At 42.4% G+C, this 21,847-nt stretch overlaps 1 protein-coding gene across 1 annotated transcript in view; it reads right to left on the reverse strand.

Moving 5' to 3' along the window:
• Positions 1 to 403: 403 nt before the first annotated feature.
• The window catches only part of FAM114A1 (family with sequence similarity 114 member A1), a 60,964-nt gene continuing 39,520 nt past the window's right edge, over positions 404 to 21,847 (reverse strand). The window contains exons 8-14 of the mRNA XM_070397901.1: positions 18,146 to 18,269; positions 13,688 to 13,785; positions 11,343 to 11,504; positions 10,364 to 10,503; positions 8,029 to 8,101; positions 4,109 to 4,162; positions 404 to 1,975 (exon numbers count right to left, since the gene is read on the reverse strand). Of these exons, the coding sequence (XP_070254002.1) occupies positions 1,874 to 1,975; positions 4,109 to 4,162; positions 8,029 to 8,101; positions 10,364 to 10,503; positions 11,343 to 11,504; positions 13,688 to 13,785; positions 18,146 to 18,269 (753 nt within the window). The 3' untranslated portion in view covers positions 404 to 1,873. The remainder of the gene's footprint in view (positions 1,976 to 4,108; positions 4,163 to 8,028; positions 8,102 to 10,363; positions 10,504 to 11,342; positions 11,505 to 13,687; positions 13,786 to 18,145; positions 18,270 to 21,847) is intronic.

Below are 21,847 nucleotides of genomic sequence, written 5' to 3' on the forward strand. Positions count from 1 at the left end.
GGTACATACAAGGATCAATCAACGAATGCATTAATAAGTGGAGTGAAATCCATGTCTCTCTCTCTCAAGTCAATAAAAAAAATTATAAAAAGAATAATTATCTCTCATTCTTTTACAGATTTCTATTTTAGTTCATGATTAAAATTTTGTTGTACACCAAATGGGTGTAGTTAGGCTTAAAGACTAGCTTCTTTGAAATGATTTCTTTTATAGTTCCAGTTAGTGTCTATAAAATCTATCTGATGCTAAAAAAACCTGATGTGAAGAAATTGTAAATCTAAGTCCTTTCCTCTGCTCTCTAGATAAAAAGTATAAATTTCTGAAGAGGTCGATGTAACATTTTCATCAGTTAATTGTTTTCTAGATTTAATCACAGAAAGGTTTCAACCAATCAAAAAGCCAGTAGAAAAAAACACACACCATCTTTAATGGATGCCTTGAATAATTTCTTTTCCAAATTGTAAATAAATTGTTTTTATGTTTTCTATTTGGCCGTTTCAGCAGATACACAAATGAAATACACAACATAGACAAATGCAATGCCTGCATGGAACAAAGGCAGTCTACGCTATCAGGGGAATACAAGCAAATGCAAAGGAAGGATTTTTCGCACTTGCAAAAATATAGGCTGTATCTGCCCTGGAGAGAACCACTGGGCAAGACATCTTGTGACAGTGCCTGTGAGGATGTGTAAAACAGAAGCATTCTACTAGCACCCCCACCCGGAATGAGCATATGGAGTTTAGGAAAAGAAATGCCCATTAGCGATGCCTCTCCCAGCTAAAGGGTCTTCTGTGCAGTCTCTCGTGGATCAATATACCAGTTAGTCAACCCACACATCAGGGTTTCCTGCCCCTTAGAAGCAATGATAGTATTTGCTGCTGGTGAACATGATCTGCGTATTCATAAAACAGCCTGACGCCACTGTAGTAGATTTAAAAATGCAGTCCTAGGGGTCTACTGTGCTGGAATCCCTTTAGTTTTCTAATTGAATACTTCCAAGCTTTGTAATTATGCTATCATGTATTTATAGTCATAAGAAGTCAGTTTTAAACCAAATACTCTATAGTACCCCCTTTCATGTATATGTTCACCCATGTACAAAGTTTGGGGATAAAAAAGTGCAGAAAGGGTAGAAAAATAGAATAAATGGAAGGGTAGAACATTTTAAAAACTATGAATTTACCTTGTTCTGTCAAATATTTTAAGGTTTAGAAGATTTATTAGTGTTTTAAAGCAGTTTAAGAATGATTATAAACCCTCTTTCAATCTATCTCTATTGGGGTGAGATCATGTTCCCGTATTGTGAGCATACAGTAGGAGCTCAATAAATGCTTGTTTCGAGAATTAGTGGCTCTAAAGAGATACTTATGTTTCCCTTTAAATATTACAGGAAAATATATAAGTAGTGTTATCTTTGTCCATGACATTTATGTAATAAAATTAAGTTCAGTATAAGAACTGATTTAAACTAATACTATAAGAATGGAAAATTTAAAGGTGGAAATTTAAAGAGTCAAAAAAAAAAAACATGTAGGGTCTGTCCATGAATTTCTAAATATGGGATGCTTGACCAGGAAAATGGCAATGAGTATTTGTGAATGAATTTCAGATGAAAGCACATGACCAATACAAAGCTGAGTAAGTTTAAATTAACATCAAGAAAACACTCTTATTTGTAAGAACAACCATATACATTAAGAGACAGGATACTCTTTAAACTTGCATTCTCAACACTGTCTGTGCAAACTTGCTTGTAGTGTCCTCCAATCGGTGTCTATGGGCAGATGCATAGAACACATCACCTTCAATGATAAATATATCAGAGCCACGGGGCCTGCTGCTTCCTTTAAGCAGATGGAGTCTGGTCCGGTCATGGCTGTGCTTCTGAAGGGCTGGCCTGGATATGGGAAACCTGCAGAACGGGCAGCAGCAGCTGGAAGGCATCCTGGATGTATGTGGTGCTGTTGCAGCCCTGAGAGAGGAGAAGCGTGTGGAGGAAGGGTTGTTTTCTTAGGTCAATCCTGGCAATCCTCCCAACTTGATAATGTTCCCTCTCATCAAACTCCGTCATATTATATCATATTTTTTCTTGTGATATTGGTGCTTAAATCAAACATAAACACATTCCTTGGGATGGAGTGCGTCCTTCTCTTAATGATCTATACCAGTGGTCGGCAAACTCATTAGTCAACAGAGCCAAATGTCAACAGTACAACAATTGAAATTGCTTTTGAGAGCCAAATTTTTTAAACTGAAACTATATAGGTAGGTACATTGTCATTAACTTAATTAGGGTACTCCTAAGCTGGCCTTTGCTAAAAACGTCCTCAATCTGAGGGGTCAACCTCAGCGAACGTACCCCTGCTTCTTCTAATGCCACTTCTTCAAAATAGACTCGCCCAGGCCGAAAACCGACTTCTGCACATGGGCCACGAAGTTTCAATCGCACTGTACGTGCGTGTCCGCACGTGGTATTTTGTGGAAGAGCCACACTCAAGGGGCCAAAAAGCCGAATGTGGCTCGCGAGCCACGGTTTGCCGACCACTGATCTATACTAACAGAGAGAAGAGTTCACTCAAAATGAGAAAAGCCATTCCCATAGATTTTGAGGGCACATCAATGTGCGTATATTCATGACCCATGTCCAGTCTTAACTATCCTCTTCCCAGATCAACCCCACTGTCCTGAAATAACATAAAATCACAGCAGGCAGGGGAATCCAGTTTGTCCTAACCTGCAGATGCATAAACAAGAATGGCCTGCGTAAAGCTAACTGGAAATAGTGTGCCATTATTCGTGGCAAACTTTGAATGCTAGCATCCTCCCGTGCACGCTGGTACCTTCTACCTGGTTTGGTGTTTGATGTTGCTGCCATGTTCTCTGCCATACATACAGCATCAGAGGGAGAGGCCATTTCAAGTGTCAGATGACTAAAACACGAGAAAACTTCCACTGGGAGAATGAATAAATATTTGACCTCATAGTCTCCATGCCTGACATGGTCAATTACTCTGCTAATGCCCTCTGGGTGGCCAGGGAGAGATTTCCCTGTTTCACATTCTGCCTCTGATAGCTTGGGTTTCTTCTTAACTGTGTCTGTCCCCCCCTCCCCCCACCCCCCACCCCCCCCGCCCCAGAACCTGCCGCTACACTCCTTGTCCCTTGTCTCCATCCCACGTGTGGCTGTGTCTTATACAATAACACTCGGTGCCACCACATTGTTACTTTTTTTGGCACTTTGGTTGTTTTCCTGAATAGTAAGGCATGACTCCTAAAAATATTGCTATACATATATAAGTAGCCCTCCCTTCTTTGAAGTTCTGTAATTTCCAAAATTTGCAATTGACACTTGCAAAAAACGACGGTATATGCATTGCCCATGTTTAAACGTAACTTGGTAGCACCTTATGGCTTCAGCGGGGTGCCCTGTGGCTACAGGTATGTCTGTTTCTTAATGTGTAGCCCCTAAGGGAAGGTTCTCCCCTACAACCACAGGTAGACCACAGCGCCTTATGACTCAAGAATGTTCCCGAGCCTCTCGTACATCACTGTGTCTGGCAAAGACACAGAGGTGCCAGGGCAGCTTCCTGTCTCTGCGACAGCATCCTGGTGAGTGGACGGGCCACGGAGCGAGTGGCTGCAGAGGAAGGTGCCTCTGGGTCACTGACCAGGCAGAGGCTAAATCGTCTACGTGCCATTTTGCCCGTCTGGAGCTCAGACCCAGCTAAACCAAAGATTATTATGAATGAAGGGAAGTGCCCATTTTTACGAAAATCACCATTGAGCAAGCATCCCTCCCTGCAGCCAATAACCACAGAGTCAGATCTGGAGTCAAACCAGGCCACAGAAGCTGCTTCAGCAGGAGGAAACAGCAGCAGGAATAACGTGCAAGCTGTGCATTTCTCTTCATAATCAGGAATTCTTGAGAATTATGTATTGCTGCTTCACCCTTGGGTTTTCAGCTGGCTGAGCTCCACAAATATACTCAAAAGAAGACTGTTGATGATAAGATTTGGAATTGCAGTAACACTTGCTGCCTGGGGAAAAAAATGTAGCGCTAACATTTGCTTTGATTCAGAAGCACTTTCTCTCCGGGACCACTTACCTCTAACAATACACTATTGATCATGGGGTTAAGGACCTCGGCCTTCTTGTCACTCTGTGGAATGAAAAGAAGGAAACGGACAGATTAGGCGCTCCTACTGCCAGGCGTGCCACATAAAATGTCAGACACCGGTTTCCTTGAGGGAATCTCTCAGGGAGGAAGGAGAGGAGAGGTGGAAAGCTTACTCTAGACCAGGCTTCTTTGCTGCTTCCCCTGGATGACCTCATTGAGTTCTGACAGAAACCCTAGGTAGGTGCCATGACAATCCTCATTTGAGATGAAATGGCAATCAGGAAGGTTGAGTAACTTGTGTGAGGTCACACAGCTAGAAACCGAAACGCAGACCTGTGTTAACTGTTGAAGACTTGTAGCAGGTCTGGGATTAGTGAGGGGAGGGAGGCTGGGTGTAGTGGTGCAGGGTTGGAGCCTGTCTTTACTTAAAATTGTTTTATATTCATTTTGATTTTTTTAAAAAAATGTTGCATTAAAATATTTGTCTAGATGACTGAAGTTGTTTCTTTGTCTTTTTTGGAGGGAGTCCCCTGGGACTTTTCAAGTGAGTTAAGAATCTTACTTGCCTACCTTAGCCCTAACCCTGGTCATTAGTCTCTTTTCTCTTTTCTTCTCTTTTCTTTTCTTCCCTTCCCTTCCTTCCTTCCTTCCTTTCTTTTTTTTTTCATATTAAATTTTTTATTGTACTAATTTTCAATTTCTCTCTCTCTCTCTCTCTCTCTCTCATTTCTTTCAGTGCAAAACTTGGGTATTTGGTTATTGAGTGTGTCTTTCAGATTAGCAGCAAAATTAAAACAATCTTAACTATAACTTGCAAACAGGTCTGCAGATCCCGGTTTGCAAACCATGAATATTCTGTAAGGCACAGAATACAGAGCCTGATATAAAGCAGGTATTCAAAAAATGAGAGCTAGTGTCAGCATCATCATCAGGATCTCCACTGTTGGTCTATCCATCAACAGTCTTCTCTGTCTAACATGTTCAGTCTACTCTTAGGCAATAAACAATTAAAGGGACTGGAAAGAGAAGGGGCAATTTTAATAGACGGCTTTTCCTTACTGTACCCAGAAGACTTTATGGTAAACAGGAGAATATAAATGAAATACATCTTCCCAGAGCAGCCCACTTTCATTGACATTACTCTACTGGGAAACCATAATGAAGTCTTGGTGGGAAAAAAAAACCTTCAGAAGCCCAGTCATTTTAGTAAGTAACCAGAAAATCCATTATGGTATTTGCTTTCATGTTTACTTGATTATCAATAAATCTCTAAAATATAATCAAAATGACATTGATTTTCAGAATCAATGAGATGTGCAAGCAATTTTAATAGAGTCTAGAGAGCAATATACTCTCATTAACTTCAAGTTATGAATAATTGCTGTTTTGGAGAACAGAAACAATGCTTGATGTGGATGATTCATCACAGTACCGGATGAGGCAGATTTTGTGGCGAGATGGCATTTCAGAGAGCTCTATTTAGACTTAGCTTTTTCTTTCTCCCAAATAATAACTCTGTGTTCCTGATTCTGTGCACACATTTGTGTATGTACAGTTGACCTTTGAACAACTTGGGGTTAGGGGCACCAAGGCCCTGCATGGTCAAAAATCTGTGGATAACTTTTGATGCTCCCAAAACTTAACTAGTAATAGCCTACTGTTGACAAGAAGCCTTACTGATAACAAAACAGTCAATTAACACCTATTTGCATATGTATTATATACAAAGAAGAGAAAGTATCATTAAGAAAATCATAAAAAATACATTTACAATATTTATTGAAAAAACAACCTGCATAAGTAGACCTATGCAGTTCAAATCTGTGTTTTCAAGGGTCAACTTTACATACAGATGTAAGCTCAAGTACAACACCTGTCTGCTGAGCTTTACGGTGGGTCAGGAACTTTGTCATCACTGGGGAGCTGTTAGAAATGCAGAGCCTCGGTCTTCATGCCAGACCTACTGAATCGGAATCTGCATTTTAACAAGATCGCCAGGTGACCTGCTTGCACATTCAGGTTTGAGAAGCACTGGGCTGGAATATACTATGTTAAAAGGAATGGGAAACTACTGTGAATAGTACCCACTAAAGCAAATCAATTAATGTTTACCATGAACTGTATAAAACATACAACACACACCCATGCAGGCATATATATATATATATATATATATATATATATATATATATATATCCTCATCACTAGATAACCACAGAGAATCAGCTGTCTGTCTGTCTGATGAGCAGACAACTGGAAGTTGAGGGACCAATTGCAGGGCTTGGGTGAGTCAGTGCACTTCTCTGGTGCTCAGTGTCTCACCTAGTAAACTGTGGGGAGTGAGAACAGGGTACAGCAGAGCCTTGGGAAGCTGAGCCACTGAGGCCAGCCCATCCTGTTTAAGACCTTCCATCTCTCTGTGAACCTAGCAGTTACACCGAAGTCCATGGGTGTCAGTTAACTTAGAAACACTGAGCACATACATGCATTTTATCGAGCCTATCATATCAATGAACTTCCACCTCCCCCTTCACTCTGCCTGTATACAGTGAAGCTCTATTGCTGATGGCTTAAAATGAGACAAATATAAAAGTTGATGTCTTACAAACTAGGAGAAGCAAACCAGATTCCTTGACAGCTGGACCAGTAAGTGGTGTATAGCGTTATTAACTGAATCACAGAAGTGTGGGTGACACACATCTCCTGACAGGTCCACAGTCATTTCCACCGTGTTGAGAACTGCCATTGGCCTGGGGTTGCGGGGAGGGAGGTGCACCCTAGCAGCCAGGTAGGTCTACACGCAGGCTATGACTGTCCCCAGTCACTACGGGTGATTCCAAGATGGGTATCTGACTCAGGCTGTTGAGCCTTTCAAACCTTTCCCCCCGGGAACCCAGAATTTAAAGGGAGAGAACTGGGAACTGCGGTAGTTGAGTCCCATTGTGGCAACACTTGAGAGAGAGGGTATGTGAGCTCTGGCACTGGGCCCCCAAAGCTGTTCACATTTCTCCACTGCCTCTAATAAAGTTCCTTTCTGTCTAACTTATTTAGAGCTTGTTTCTGTTACTTCCCGTTAAGAATTGAATTGTGTCTCTTCTTAAGATGTTACAGTCCTAAATCTCCAGTCCAGCGGTTCTCAACCTGTGGGTCGCGACCCCTTTGGCGGTCGAACGACCCTTTCACAGGGGTCGCCTAAGACCATCCTGCATATCAGATATTTACATTACGATTCATAACAGTAGCAACATTACAGTTATGAAGTAGCAACGAAAATAATTTTATGGTTGGGTCACAACATGAGGAACTGTATTTAAAGGGCCAGAAGGTTGAGAACCACTGCTCCAGTCCATCAGAATGTGACCTTGTTTGGAGATCAGGTCACTGCAGATGTCATCAGTTACGATGAGGTCCTTCCTCCATCCAATGTGACTAGTGTCCTTATAAGAAGAGGAAGGTTTGGACATAGCCATTCACCGAGGGAGGACAATTCCAGTCAAGGGCACATGCCTGGGTTTTGGGCTCAATCCCCAGTAGGGGGCGTGCAGGAGGCAGCTGATCAGTGATTCTCATCATTGATGTTTCTATCTCTCTCTCTTTCCCTCTCCCTTCCTCTCTGAAATCAATAAAAATATATTTTGAAAAAAGAAAATGAGGCCCAGAGCGTTTGAAAGCCCACCCAACATCTCAAAATCTGAGGAGGCAGTGTCACGGCTAAACCTCAGTCTGATGAGGGCCCTGAGCTGCCTGTTAGAGAAGGTGCTCTTGGCCTAGTTTTGGTAAACGTCCCGGCAGAGCTTCTGTGTGTGGAGCCATCACAGGAGGCCCTGAATCCTCCACTCTTCCTCTGAGCCCCTCATAGAACCCTTTCCCTTACAGAGGGGAAAAAAGAATCAGCATTATAATCTTACCCCAACTGTGGTCAAGGAATTTGTAAACTTCTTTGATAAAGAGGCCACTTCATTGCACATTGCAGTTGTTAATCTGAAATTTTAAAAAAAAGTGGTTTGAGGATTTTTTTAAATAAAGTAAAATAATTTAACCATCAAGACTGATCTTAATACCATATTCCACTTAAAAGAATGGAAGTTTGAAGATGCTCTGTAGCATCTAGTCTAGATTTTCATATTTAAACACATGAAAATCAAAGATGTTTTTCTCAATAATCTTCCATGATTCACAAGCACTGTTGCGTCTAATCCTGGGTTTGTTTGCATGCTAATTAAGAATAATCATCTAATCCATTCAGGCCACATGAATCAAAACCACATGCAGAAGAACACCAGTCTCAGGCCCCACATATAGAGGCATTTAACACTCTTACCAAGTTTCTCCAGCTTTTTGGTCATTTAAAAATAATAATGAACATTCATTGAGGTATAACATTAAGTACTTTTGTATAAATAATCTCATTTAGCCCTCATAGTGACCTGATTGGTTACATTATTATTCCCATTTTATAGATGAAGAAACTGATGTTTAAGAAGGTTAAGTAACTTGCACAGGACAAGCAGTCGTAAGTGACAGAGCTGGGATTCAAACTCAGGTAATTCTGTAGATGTTTTTAAGACTCACATCAAAACTCCAAGTTTATTCCAGCCATTCCACTTCTAAGACTTTACCCCAAGAAAGTAACACAAGATGGGCACAAATATTTCCCTAAAGAAATGCATCAGAGCATTACAGATGATGACAAAAACGGAAAACAGTCTAATTACCTAACAATGTCGGTATTGTCTGATTTTTAAAAAATAACATACGTGACCTTTATGAATCGTGATTCCTATTAGAAATACAATAACTCAGAGCTCAGAAAAGATCTAGTGCATTGAGTAGAAGGAAGTAAGCTTTGTGTTGAGAAGCAGGGGTCCTTGTCTAAGCTATGTATTCAGGTTTATTGAGCAACATTCACTCATCCCTCCACCTGAAACTGCTCCTCCGAAAGGGTTAGGAGTAAAGCTAGGAGATGGCCCAGAGCCATTCTGTCTGTGTTCTTGGTAGGTGGGTGGAGAGGCACTTATTATACACACAAATGTGAGTCTGATTATCCTTTGCTGTGAGCTTGGTAAGGTCTTGCTACCCATACTCAGGGACATCTCAGAGTCAGCCCTCCTCTTCCAAGTCAGCGCAGCAAATATGAAATAGTCCTTAGGTGTTTTCATCAATGTTAACATCTCCTATTTTGCCATTTCCTCTTCCTTCCACACATTGGAGTAATATTCTTTTCTAGGCATATTGAAGGCAGGATTATACAGTTCTTATAATAGCTTTGATTTTCATGTGTTTAAATATGAAAATCTAGACTAGATGACAAAACTTTACAAATGAGGAAAAATGCCACTAATATTGACTTGTTGGAAAATTTGTTCCCTGACCTACAATGCCAAATGCAATAATAAGCAAAGACTAGTCAGCTAGCGAGGTGAATGAGTGAGGTGAGATATGTGTGTAGGTGCACCCATATATTTTTTGGAGGCTCTCATTTTGGCTTCTGTGTCTGTATAATAATGAAGTGGTCTTTGGACTTGTGCTAATTTTCTAGAACATAACACAGAGTCATGTGCATAAAAGTTAATATCTTATTTTTCCACTCCATACCAACTATATTAATGAACACTCCATACCAATTATTTTTTTGTATACAGGGTTACATATATACATTTTTATTTCACTAGATGAACTGATAGTAACTTCTATTTTTTGAAGAACGTAACATATAACAGCACATATATGCATGCATGCAGTCCAGTGAACTGGCTTACATTAGTGACTGCCATTGCCAGAATTCAGAATACGAAGAGCTGGCGTAAGTCCCTAGGAACGGTGAGTGTGTGTGCGCATATTTTTATGAAGCTTGCTCAGAAGTCACATTAAGGTGTCCTCTCAATATCTGTGTGGTATGTTGTGTAATTACCCTTAAAGGTTCGTACTTCTAAGACTTAGATCTATTAAAATAAATACTAGTACTTACTTAGCTCTGAATTATTTAAGGTGTCTTCTCTTAAATCTCTTCATAGATAATTCCTGAAATATCTAGTTAACTATTATATCCTTGCTGACATGGTTCACTTCTTAAGAGAGTCCTTATTCCTTAAGATGACCATAAAAACTGGAATTAGCTGACTTGAAATAGGAATCTTTAGTACTTAGGGTGTGTGTGTGTGTGTGTGTGTGTGTGTGTGTGTGTGTGTTTGAATGGCACATGTATATAAAATTGGAAAAATAAGCGTTTAAAATAACATTTACTTTATCAGCACTTTTGCTTGGTCCTGAGCTGATTTCTCCTCTTCTTGTCCATGAAGAATTAATTCTGCTACTTTGTGAAGCTGCTCGATACAGCGTGCTGTGACTTCTGCCAGGCTTTCAATGGACAGCATGTATATTTCCTGAAATAAGTGAATGCAAGTAAAAAAATAACAACTGAGCAGATGCTTTTAAAAAAATACACACTGCAATATTAAAAAATATATATGCACATATAATTTTTTTAAAAAGAACCCAAATATGAACGGAAACAGTTTACCCAAAGATTAATGGGCACGTCTAAGACTTTTCTGAGTGGAAATCTGCCCTAAAATGGAAGTGCTGTCCAGTTCCCATGGACATGGCAAGTCTTAGTCACAGCTCTGTCCCTCCAATGTTGGGTCCTCTACAGGCAGGCACTCAAGAAGGCTTGTAAAAGGGCAGTTAAATGAATAGACCTCAATGGACATTTTTCTCAGCGTGATCTAATTTTAAAAATTACTTTTTCTAAAATTCAAATCCAATGTAAGATGAAGTGATCATGAACTCATTTTTAAACATAGGCAGGATATAAATTATACACATCTATATTTATTAAACTCCAGAATAAAAACTGTGCCAATACAAATTTTTTTGGAAAAAGCTTCAATTACCTCATTAGTTATGGGGCATAAAAGACATTTTATGGTTACAGATTTGCATACAAGATGGAATTTCACTCTCAAGCTAAATCAACTATGTCCTTAAAGATCATTCCCTCTCCCCTACCCCCTTTAAATTACAATTGTAGAGCTATGTAGAAAAGCTACAATACTTATACTAAGTCATGAATTAACTTGGAGTTGAGAAATTTCGGTGTTTATTATACTAATACTCATATTTCTATAAAAGTGAAATGGCTTTTTCTCACTTAAAATTAGGCCGGTAATAAAATTAGCATAATATTACTGCTCTTTAGGTGGACAATCTAAAATAAATTTACCTCAACTGTCTTAGTTCTCCTTTCTTGCTTTTCACTCTCTTCAGGATTTTCAGGTTTCTCTTCCTTTTCTTCCTTCTTAGTGTTCTCCTCTGTCTCTTCTGCCACGTCTACCGGCACCACGGTTTGGTCGTCTTCCACCCAGTCGTGAGCTTTCTTCATGGCCTGCGAAGGCCCCAGCCAAAGGGAGACATTTATTGAGCAAATAGGAGACTAAGATATTCCATTCTCCAGACTAGGATCAATTTGCCCTAAACCTTCAAGGCTGCTTCTCTGTACATTTAAACAATGATGGGGCAATTCCTTACGCTCCTTACAAACACCTTGTTGTTGCTTTTGGGTGACTATAACATAGGAAAAGGGGACAGAATAGAAAGAAAGCATGGAGAGCCCTGTACAAGGTGAAGGATGTTTTTATTTATTTATTTATTTATTTATTTATTTATTTATTTATTTTTAGCAATCGAGAGAGATTTATTGTCATATTTGAGGGCAAATTTACAACGTAGGCTGAAAACAAACAGACAAACGAAAATTGGCCTACCAAAGGATTCAACATATGACTTTTGATCTCATTATTGGTACCTTAGTGCAGTATCATTTTCTACTCAGAAGGGTAACTGTCACAGGTTCTGTGTACCTGCCACTGTGACAAGTATGTTCTTCATCAATGTTCTGTTTTCACAGCCTGCACTATGACTGCTGCACACTGAGCTACATTTCTGTTCAAATATAGAGGACAATTCCATTTTTTTTTCCCTAAAATTGGTCATTCTGGGAACTTACATTTTATAAAAATGAAATTTCCTATCTGGATTTCTGGACGACTTACTTAATTCACAGCTATTGTACCAACTTCAATGACTAATACCCACTGAGGGTGAAGGATGTTTTAAAAAGCGCTCTAAAATGGTACTCAGGTAAGAATAAAAATGACGGTCACTTTGAAAGAGTGATAGTATGTTTTTCACTTTTCGGTAAAAGAATCACAGGACTTTTTAAATATATAGGTTAGACATTTAGCCAGGGTCATTGCTAAAGCAAATGTCCTCGTCTGCTATGTCTCATGAACCTGATAATGCATCTCGCTGGGGAGATGAAAGATGGCTCTGCTCTAGCTGTGTGGGGTCTCCGGACCTGGGGGGGGGGGCGGGGGGGAGGAGGGAAGGGCTGCTGGAAAGACCTGGCATCGCGCTGTGACTAGCTGAATTTCAAAGGCGTGCCTAAGAAATGATGGCTAAATTGAACAAGCATCAACCACCTTCCCTCTCTGTTAGTCCTTGCATTTAGAAAGGGAGCTTTTACCATTAAAGTTTAAGCCGTTTGCTAAGTTCTGAGCTTAGGCTAAACTACTTCTCATCCTAAAGCGTCCATGTCAAAGTTTAATATGTCAGAGTGTTGAATGGCGAGTTAATGGTAAGAAGATTTGGGGAGACAAAACCCAATAACACTATCTTTGGTGTGTCTTCTTTCAGGGACCCAGGTTTACCTGACTATGTAACTACATAAACCGGGAGGCCCTGGAGACCGCACACTCTCCGGCCAGTGGCAGGAGCTGCTCTGAGATGAATGAGGCAATTTCCCATTGTGCTCAAGTCACTGACCTGCCAGAATCGGTGACCTCTCTCAGAGATAAAGAAATTACTCATCTCTCCCCCTCACTGCCTCAGTCTGCTCTTTCCTCACCCTCCTGGATAAAGGAGGGCCTGGGCCTGTGGCAACTACTGGGGGCTAAAGAGAAGAACAGGAAAACAAAAAGGGAGAGAGTAGGGAAGACGACACAGTTTTAAGTAATTAATGATCGGTGCCCTCGTTGAGAAACTCCGCAGCAAGACCTTGCACTAACTTCCAAAACCGACTCTGGTCCCATTAAGGGAACCCTGACTGTTGCACCTTGAACATCCTTAGACAGGACGTGGCACCAGCATTCCAGGCGGGAGGGGGCACGGGCCCCCTGGCTGATGTGCTTCTCTCTGCCTAATTCTGGCCTGCCACTCTAGTGGGGGAGGGGAGATGGCGTTTGAAACAGCCCCTTGGTGATTCTGGAACCCTCGTCTCTGCCCTATGCTGAAGGTAACCTCTGCTCCGACATACAATTCTATTTTGAGAAGTGACTTGTTCAAGGTCATAAGGCAGTTACTACTGATGCTGCATCTAAAACGCAGGTCCTGCGTGTGCTCTACCATTGCATTTCATTATGTAGCCGCCCTGAATCTTAATTTCCGACCTTAGACCTCCCTCCACCCATGTGTCATATGGGGTGTGGGTTTTTTCCATTTCAGGTGGAGCTCCGGAATTTGATAACTGGGACCTTCTAAAAGACAAAAACTCAGACAGATGGTGCTGACCTTATTGAGTTTGTCAGGCGTGGCTGCAACATGTAATTCAAAGAGAAGCTCTGTAAGCATCCTTGCAAATTCTTCTCCCTTTTCCTCCGAGCCTAGAACTAGAAAATGACACAAGTAAGAAGCATGACTTATTTTTCATCTTTTTGAATGTGGCAGCTCCACCCCCCCTCCCCCGCCCTCCACAAACTGCCCTCCAGCTGCCAGCAAAGATGAGTGTCGCCCACTTATGACATGGCAGTGAGGCAGCAGGCTGCTGCTGGGTGGGGGCTGCCAGAGTCTCACAGCACTCGCTGGGGTGCCCCCAGGCTGTAAGGGGAGGGCGGGGAGGGACTTATCGGTCTCATTTGCAGCTATGGGTGGTCAGTAGTTATTTGCTGAAAGAATGACTGATGAACAAATGAATGACCTTTCTCAGGCCCGAGTGGCCTGCACCAACACTGTATTTATGACTTCGAGTACTATTATGCCTAGCATTGCAAGTCTGATGACACGCAGAGCCTTTTCATGTCCACAGAGCCACGGTGCTGAGCAAGCCAAAGTAGTCTCCATGGAGGAGGTGATGTCTGATCTGAATCTTCAAGAGTGAGAAGGCAGCCCTGGCTCGGGTGCTCAGTGGTTACAGGGTCTCGGGTTTGATTCCCTGTCAAGGACATGTACCTGGGTTGCAGGTTCATTCCCCGGTCAGGGTGCATGCAGGAGGCAACCAATTGATGTATATCTCTCTCACATCAATGTTTCTCTCTCTCTCTCCCCCTCCCCCACTTCCATTATATCCACAAAAAGCAATAGAAAAATATCCTCTGGTGAGGATTAAAAAAAAAAAAAGAATGAGAAAGCATTACACATGCACAAAGGAGAGTTTGGGGGTGGATGAAAGGGGGAAGAGGAGAGGGAGAAAGAAACATGGAGGGAGAGAGAGATATTTCATTAAAAGCTGAGATTCCCTCTCCACTGGGCGGAGGTCTGGTCTCATCCTCTCTAGGAAGGCAGACTAAGAGGGACAGGGCACAGCTGAGCACCAACAAGGTCTCATCCCCAAACTGCCCGTTCGTCTCGTCTCGTTCCGCAGGAGGCAGTGTGACAGGGCAGGAGGAGCCCTGCACTGAGACTGGAAGGTATGGGTTCTACCCCGGCTCCAGCACCTGGTGGGTCTGTGACGTGGGGCCAGTCAAAGGGCTTCTTAGCTTCCAAACCCTCCTCTGCAAACTTAGGAAAATAAAACCACACATCTTCTCTTTCATAGCGTTGCAAGGACCAGACACTATAACAGATGCAAACGCGTTTTATAAACTCTAAAGTTCCACGTAACTATATTGTTATGTGCTACAAAGATATAACATAAGGAGATTAAAAATATTTGGGAGTGATCAACACCAACGTAGAAGACAAGCACTTGGTGCAGCCCTGCTTTTAAATGTGCATTCATTCTGTAAAACAGGAACATCCACCAATGCCGCTGCCAAATATGTTCGGAAAAAAATCACAGGGGAAAATGGAAGTGGACGAAAACAGATAATAAAAAAGCGTTGCAACAAAGGATACTTATTACTGCAACTCTTGGTCTGTAGATATGGTGAAAAGGCCTTCACCAAGGCAATGAAAATAGAAAACAGGCTTTTAAAATCTCTTCACAACAGTGGTAAACTCAATTAGAGATCGATGGCAGTGTGATAAAATTACATTCTGCTGGAGAAACAAAGAGGCAAATCATAAGCTAACATTAGTCAATGCAAGGGAGCCTGATATTAAATTTATCTAACAATGACAACGTATCCGGAGACTATCAAATAAATTATTTAGGTGTTAGGAAGTGGTTCCAAGAAAGGATTTGATGAAAATGTTCTCGTTTCTTTTTGAGTTTTGCTCTTGGATTGTCTGCTCACCGGCCGCCCCCGCCCCCTATAAGTTGTAACACTCCATCATAATAAGATTGATTTAATGACAACCCTGCTATTCTTCCCTCCCGGTTCTTTTTCAAGTGTTCGAATGACATTTCTATATTAAATTAATTAAAATTAAGTGTGGTTTGATAACCTGGAGATGCCCTTTGGGAAAATGGACATACTAAACAGGAGATTACAGGGTTCTGTGACTTAAGGAGAGACATTTCATAAGCATGCTATTTAGAACTTTAATATTGTTTGTCATATTAAAAAAAATCTCAATTTACTGAAGCTCTACACGGGACCGGGACACACTGTTTTCTATTTAACAATATTGAATCAAGTGTCCTCTCCAAGAAATAGCACTAGTTGAGAAAGCAATAACTGCCTTATCTTGCACTGGCAACAATATTTCTCCGATGTTACAGGGAATTTGGGATCTCTTTTTTATCTTTTCTGAATGAACCCCTAATAGGACCAAAGTCTACCTCAGGCATCAAGAAACTGAAGAGAGTCTGGCCAGAGTGGCTCAGTGGTTGAGCATCGACCTATGAATCAAGAGTTCATGTTCAATTCCCAGGCACATGCCTGGGTTGGGGGCTTGATCCCCAGTAGGGGGCATGCAGGAGGCAGCCGACTGATGATTCTCTCTCATCATTGATGTTTCTAAACTTCTCCCTTCCTCTCTGAAACCAATAAAAATATTTTAAAACATTAAAAAAAGAAAGAAATGGAAGAGAAATAGCCTGGCTCTTTATGGTGACTGTTACTCTGGAAAAGAGGCATCTACACTACTTCATCTTGAGTCCAGAATACTAACTGGAATCTTCGCTTCTTCATTATTAACCCCAAGACAAGGCCGTCACCCTCTGTGACTTTCGAGAAACACACAAATGCTCAAACACATAATTCTCCAGGAGTCTCTTTGCAATAGGCCTCTCTCTAGGCTTTAGAATAATTGATTCTTCTATTTTGATGCAATGAGCGTGAAGCTCATTAAACTGGAGGCACGTCAGGTCACTACGTGGGGCTAATGCAGGAGATGGTATTTAAATGACAGTTTGCAAAAGCTTAGAATAATTTTGCCCTGAGCCCCGAGGCTGAAGCGTTGGGGCGCTGGTGTTCAAGCTCTGATTAAAGGTCCGTGACACACCTGGGCACAAAGCACTTCCGAGACTTGGCGGAATGAATGCACGTTACCATACTCCTCGTGTGGGTGACACCGAGGGCAACCGTAAATAAGAGTTACACCTATTGCACCTTAATTATTTTCCTGGCATTGTGTTAGCACTTTAAATCATACTCACAGCTAGCATTTTTGAGCGGTTCTGTGTGCCAGGCACTGTCATATATGTTTTTACATATATTATCTAATTTGATCCTCACAATAGCCCTTGGAAATATGTGTCATTGTCTCCACTTTGCAGGTGAGACACTGAGTTTCAGAAAGGTTACATAGCTTGTTTGAGGCCATATAGCGTGTAAATGGTGAACATGTGTCCAATGGGACCCTTCAGAGGGTCCTAGAAGCCAGCCCTGTCTTGTCCATGGCTGCTCGACCTTTTCAGCATAACCTACACCAGTGGTTCTCAACTTTGGCTGCACATTAGAATCACCTGGGAATCTTTTTAAAATCCTGATTTCTGGGCCTCATCCTCCGGAAATTCTGTTTCTTTGTTACTAATGTTGTGGCCCCACCCCATAACAAAGAAACAGAATTCCCGGAGGATGAGGCCCAGAAATCAGGATTTTAAAAAGATTCCCAGGTGATTCTAATGTGCAGCCAAGGTTGAGAACCACTGACCTACACGAACGCTGTGGTTGTAGTGCTTGGTGATGACATTGGTAAGAAATCCCGTCCATGTACACAGCAAATGTTTTACTATATTCTGCTCCCAAATGGACAACTTAATCGTTAAGCATGTCTACCTTTGAGAGCGTTTTCTACCCTCTCAAGGAAGCCTTGCGTCTCGAAAAATAGGTCCTCCTGTCTCTGGGGTCATGTCAGTGTCGGGAGAGTGCACCTGGCTCAGTTCAGCGATTGACAACCGGACACACAACACTCCAGTGTGGGCCTTTGTATAAACTGTACCTTTCGCTGGACTGTGGGCCACTTACAAATACATCCTAACGTCTACACATATACATTAAAAGGGAGAGGAAAACTAGGAAAAGAAATCCATTGAAATACCTGCCCATGATCAATATCAATCACATTCAACAGCTTCCACCTGCAGATAAAACATTAGCCATCGGAGCGCACACTCTCGCCCTCAGGGCCCTGTTCAGTGCTTTGCCCTCCTAGTTCAGTTGACCACACCCATTCATTGTGTGGCTGTGATGTGCCAGGGACTGTGCTGGAGAAATAAAGATGCCCCAGTCAGGAGTTCCCGCCCAGCAAAAAGAGAGGACTATAGATCGATGGGACCAGCTCCTTGGAGTGTTTTGGAAGTGGGACAGAGGAGCACTGGATTAAATAATTCAACCCTGCTCAAAGGGATGTGCTTATTAATAGCAGTGTCATAAGGATTATACCAACAGCCCGTCCTGCTATTAACTTGTTATTTTCCGTTACCTTGTTCTTCCTGATTCTCTTCATTCTCTAACTCTTTGGCTGCAAAGATGTCTTTAATGGAAATTAGGTCATTTTTTAAGAGTTCCAGCTTCTCTCCATCAAATGATGCTAAAAATGACTGAACCTGAAAAAAGAAATAGGTCAGCATAACTGTCATCCTTTCTTCTCCTTAATAACATTTACGTACACGTGTCCCCAGTTCTCCCGGGACCGGGTGAGTCCTGGCGTGGGAGGTAATGCGGGGTTGGATGAACTGCCTATTAACTGTGCAACTTTGGGCCCATTACTTAAACTCCCTCAGCGTCAGTTTTTTAAAATTTTAAAGTGAGACCCACACTTCTACTGTGATTGATGTGCGGTAAATGAGGTGACGAACGTGAAGGGCATTGCACAGGCGCCCACAGCAGGTGTTGAATAAATGGTGGCAGAGGCTCCTGGGTGACAGCGCTTACAAACACACTTTGGTGTCAACCCTAGATTCCAATATCAGCTCCTCACTTAGTAATTATGTGACCTTGGGCAATTTAACCTTTCTATGCCTCAGCTCTAAATGGTTGGTATCTTTCAAATGGGGACTAAAAGCATCTACCTTATAAGGTTGACTTGAAAGTTAAAAGTATTTACAATGATGATCAAGACATTTTATATACACAGACATATACATATACACATATATACACATGTAAATAAATAAATATTATATATATACAGATATATATATATATATATATATATATATATATATATAGGCCTATACACACACACATACACACTTGGGTTATTGTACTGGAGTTGCCAAAATGCACAAAACACAATTTTCTTCTCAGAGACCTTGTAGTCTAGGAGTGGGAGCCCACGATAACCTATAACACCATGACAGTGCCAGTGGAGTGTCAGTGGGGGCACCAGGGAGGGAGCTGCCCATCCCTCGGGGGAGGCGAGAGGGTGTGTGAGGTCTGGTGTCCTCCCTGAACTGCTCTTCTCCCTGCCCATTGTCTTCAGCTCCCCTCTTTGAAATGATCCTTTGTAAACACTTAAACATTATTTGCACAGATGGCCAGGCATCCTCTGTGCGTCCGAACACTGATTTCCATTCCCCAGCTGGCCAAAGGGCATGGTTCTCGCCCTCTGAAGTGCGACCGCACAGTATAAGGCTTTTAATTTTTCATTCTGCGGGGCCAACCCTTGCTCTGGAGGGAGAGCCAGCAGAGGAACCACCATGCCCTTTAGAATATGTTTAAATATTCATGATGGTAGTAGATTCACACATCAGGGTAAGTGAGGGAGTTAGAGAGGGCATCGGGATGCCAGAGCACCAATTTCCTAAACGTTGCTAATGGAGCCAGCGCCGAAGCTTTGGGCAGAAGCCCTGCGGGAAGTCATCAGCACAAAACCCATTAGCCGAGTGCAGCAGGTGAAAGCAAATGCAGGCTGCACGCGGCCGCCGCCCCTCCTTTTCACCCCGACCGCCTCAGACTCTTTCCTGCAGCGCACACACTCATGTTTAGGTCTCAGGGTCCTGGATGTGCCCACGTCAAATTCCGACGCCTCAGATATATTTTCTAAACAGCAGTTGTCTACGAGTAAAAATAAAGGTAACTGAGTAAGTGTGTGAGAGAACAACCCTTAGTGAAAACGCACACACACATATGGAACATTTGGTTTTCCCGTGGCCTCTGGAGGGGAGCCATCCTCCTGCAGTGATCGCAGTGGGGTTTGCTGCGTGGGGCACCCCTGGGAAGGGTTCTTTTAAGCCAAGGACTCATTTGTCTGCATCTGTCTACTACCGCATCTCTTTTGCTTCCTTCTAGTTCATTCCCTTATGCAAGGCAATGGGCATTGAATCTTTATGTCAACCCAATAACAAATAATTAATTATGCACGCCTCAATAAATATTTGTGGAATGCTGACTGCGTGCCTGGCACTGTTCGTAAGTGCTGTCGGAACACGAGGGCAGACAGTCTGCCTTACAAATCTTTTCCCCAAAAGGGGGCGTGGGGTACCATTTTGAAGATTCTTGTTTACTATTTTTGTTGAATATTGAGTATAATGGCAATACAGTTATTAGTTTTTCCTGAAGATTTATAGATTACATCACATGCCAACTGCCATCCTAGAACCAATCTGGTAGATACTAATGCTAACAAGTCCTTATACTTCCTTATGCCTTGTCTCAGTTTAGCCAATGGAATGTTAGCAGAGGAGACAGAAATCCTTTCTGGGTCAAAGCTTTTAAAAAATGGGAATGGCCCCGGCTGGTTTTGCTCAGTGGATAGAGCGTCGGCCTGTGGACTGAAGGGTCCTGGGTTCGATTCCAGTCAGGGGCACATGCCTGGGTTTAAAAATAAAATGGGAGTGTCCCCTCTACACTCTCTTTCCTTATGCTGGTGGGATTGAGAAGACACTAGATGATGGTAAAAGCCAATACTTTAGGATTGGACACAGGGGAGTCCGCAGGGCAAAAGGATAGGCTGCCCAGAGCCCATACTCCCCCTGCTGGACCGCCCTCCTCGAGGGGACTCTCCAAGTTCCCTTCCAGGGCCTGTAGGGGCCTCTTCCCCAGGCGGTGCTCTTACAGTGGCACTGGCTACTGGAGAGTGCACTTCTGGGCCCAAGGGATGACAAGGAGGTGGTTGTTCGCAGGGTGTGGTGGAACTTGAACTAAGTCATTATTACACGTGCATGTGAGGCTCTCTGAGGTGGGCGACAACCGGCAGTAAAGGGAGGAGAGCAGGCAGGAGGGTGGTGTGGAAACTGGAGGAGCCTGAGAAGTCTAAATGGGAATCTGGCCTTCCAGGTCATTAGAAAGTATATTTGTCAAGGGTAGGATGGCAGAATATATTTTCTTCAGCAGTCTGTTTCCAAAAGTGCTTTCGCTCTTAAATATTTGGTATGCGTAGGGTTGCCAGATAAAATATGGGCCAGTTAGTTAAATTTGAATTCTGGATAAACAACGAATATTTTTGTAGTACAAATGCTATGTCCCAAATATTGCACCGGACATATTTATGCTTTAAAAAAAAAAGTATTCATTGCTTTTCTAAAGTTAAAATGTAACTAGTCATCCTGTATTTTTATTTGTTCAAGCTGACAGCCCCAGCGTAGGTCTCCATCTGTGTTCTTGCCAGAGGCCTGGGAGCATTAGGATGGGTCTAGTGGAGGCACAAGATGGGCAGAGCCTGGCTCCTGGATCCCTACATGCAGGAAAGCTGCCCACTGATCAGGCACCTCCACCTGGGAATGTTACAGGAGGGAGGATAATGCCTAATGGGTTCGACCCATAACATTTTAGGACTGTTTATTACAGCACCCAGTAATAAAGCCAAGAAAAAAAAAGGTCTACATTTCTTACTATGAAAACTACAAAAATCTCCAGGTTGGGGAAGGAAAGCTGAGTCTGAGGGAGCCGTGTGCAAACAGAGAGCAATGCCTCCCTCCAGGGACATCACCTCCCTCCTAGCAACGGCAGTCCTTCGGGGCGCTTTTCTAGGGACCTGGGACCTGCGGCTGTTTCACGGCTGAGACCTGCGATGGAACCAGCCAGAGCGAAATCTCTCCAGCTACCACCATGACTGCCCCAAGGGGTCATGCTCCCCGGTAATGTTTTTAGTATTAATAACAAATACGTAACATAAGAATTCATATAAAAAGAAAATGTCATCAACATTATATATACCTATACCAGGGGTGGCCAAACTTTT

Source organism: Myotis yumanensis, unplaced genomic scaffold (assembly GCF_028538775.1).
Source record: "Myotis yumanensis isolate MYYU_CA2020_CCGP unplaced genomic scaffold, mMyoYum1.0.hap1 SCAF_1, whole genome shotgun sequence".
Lineage (NCBI taxonomy): Eukaryota > Metazoa > Chordata > Mammalia > Chiroptera > Vespertilionidae > Myotis > Myotis yumanensis.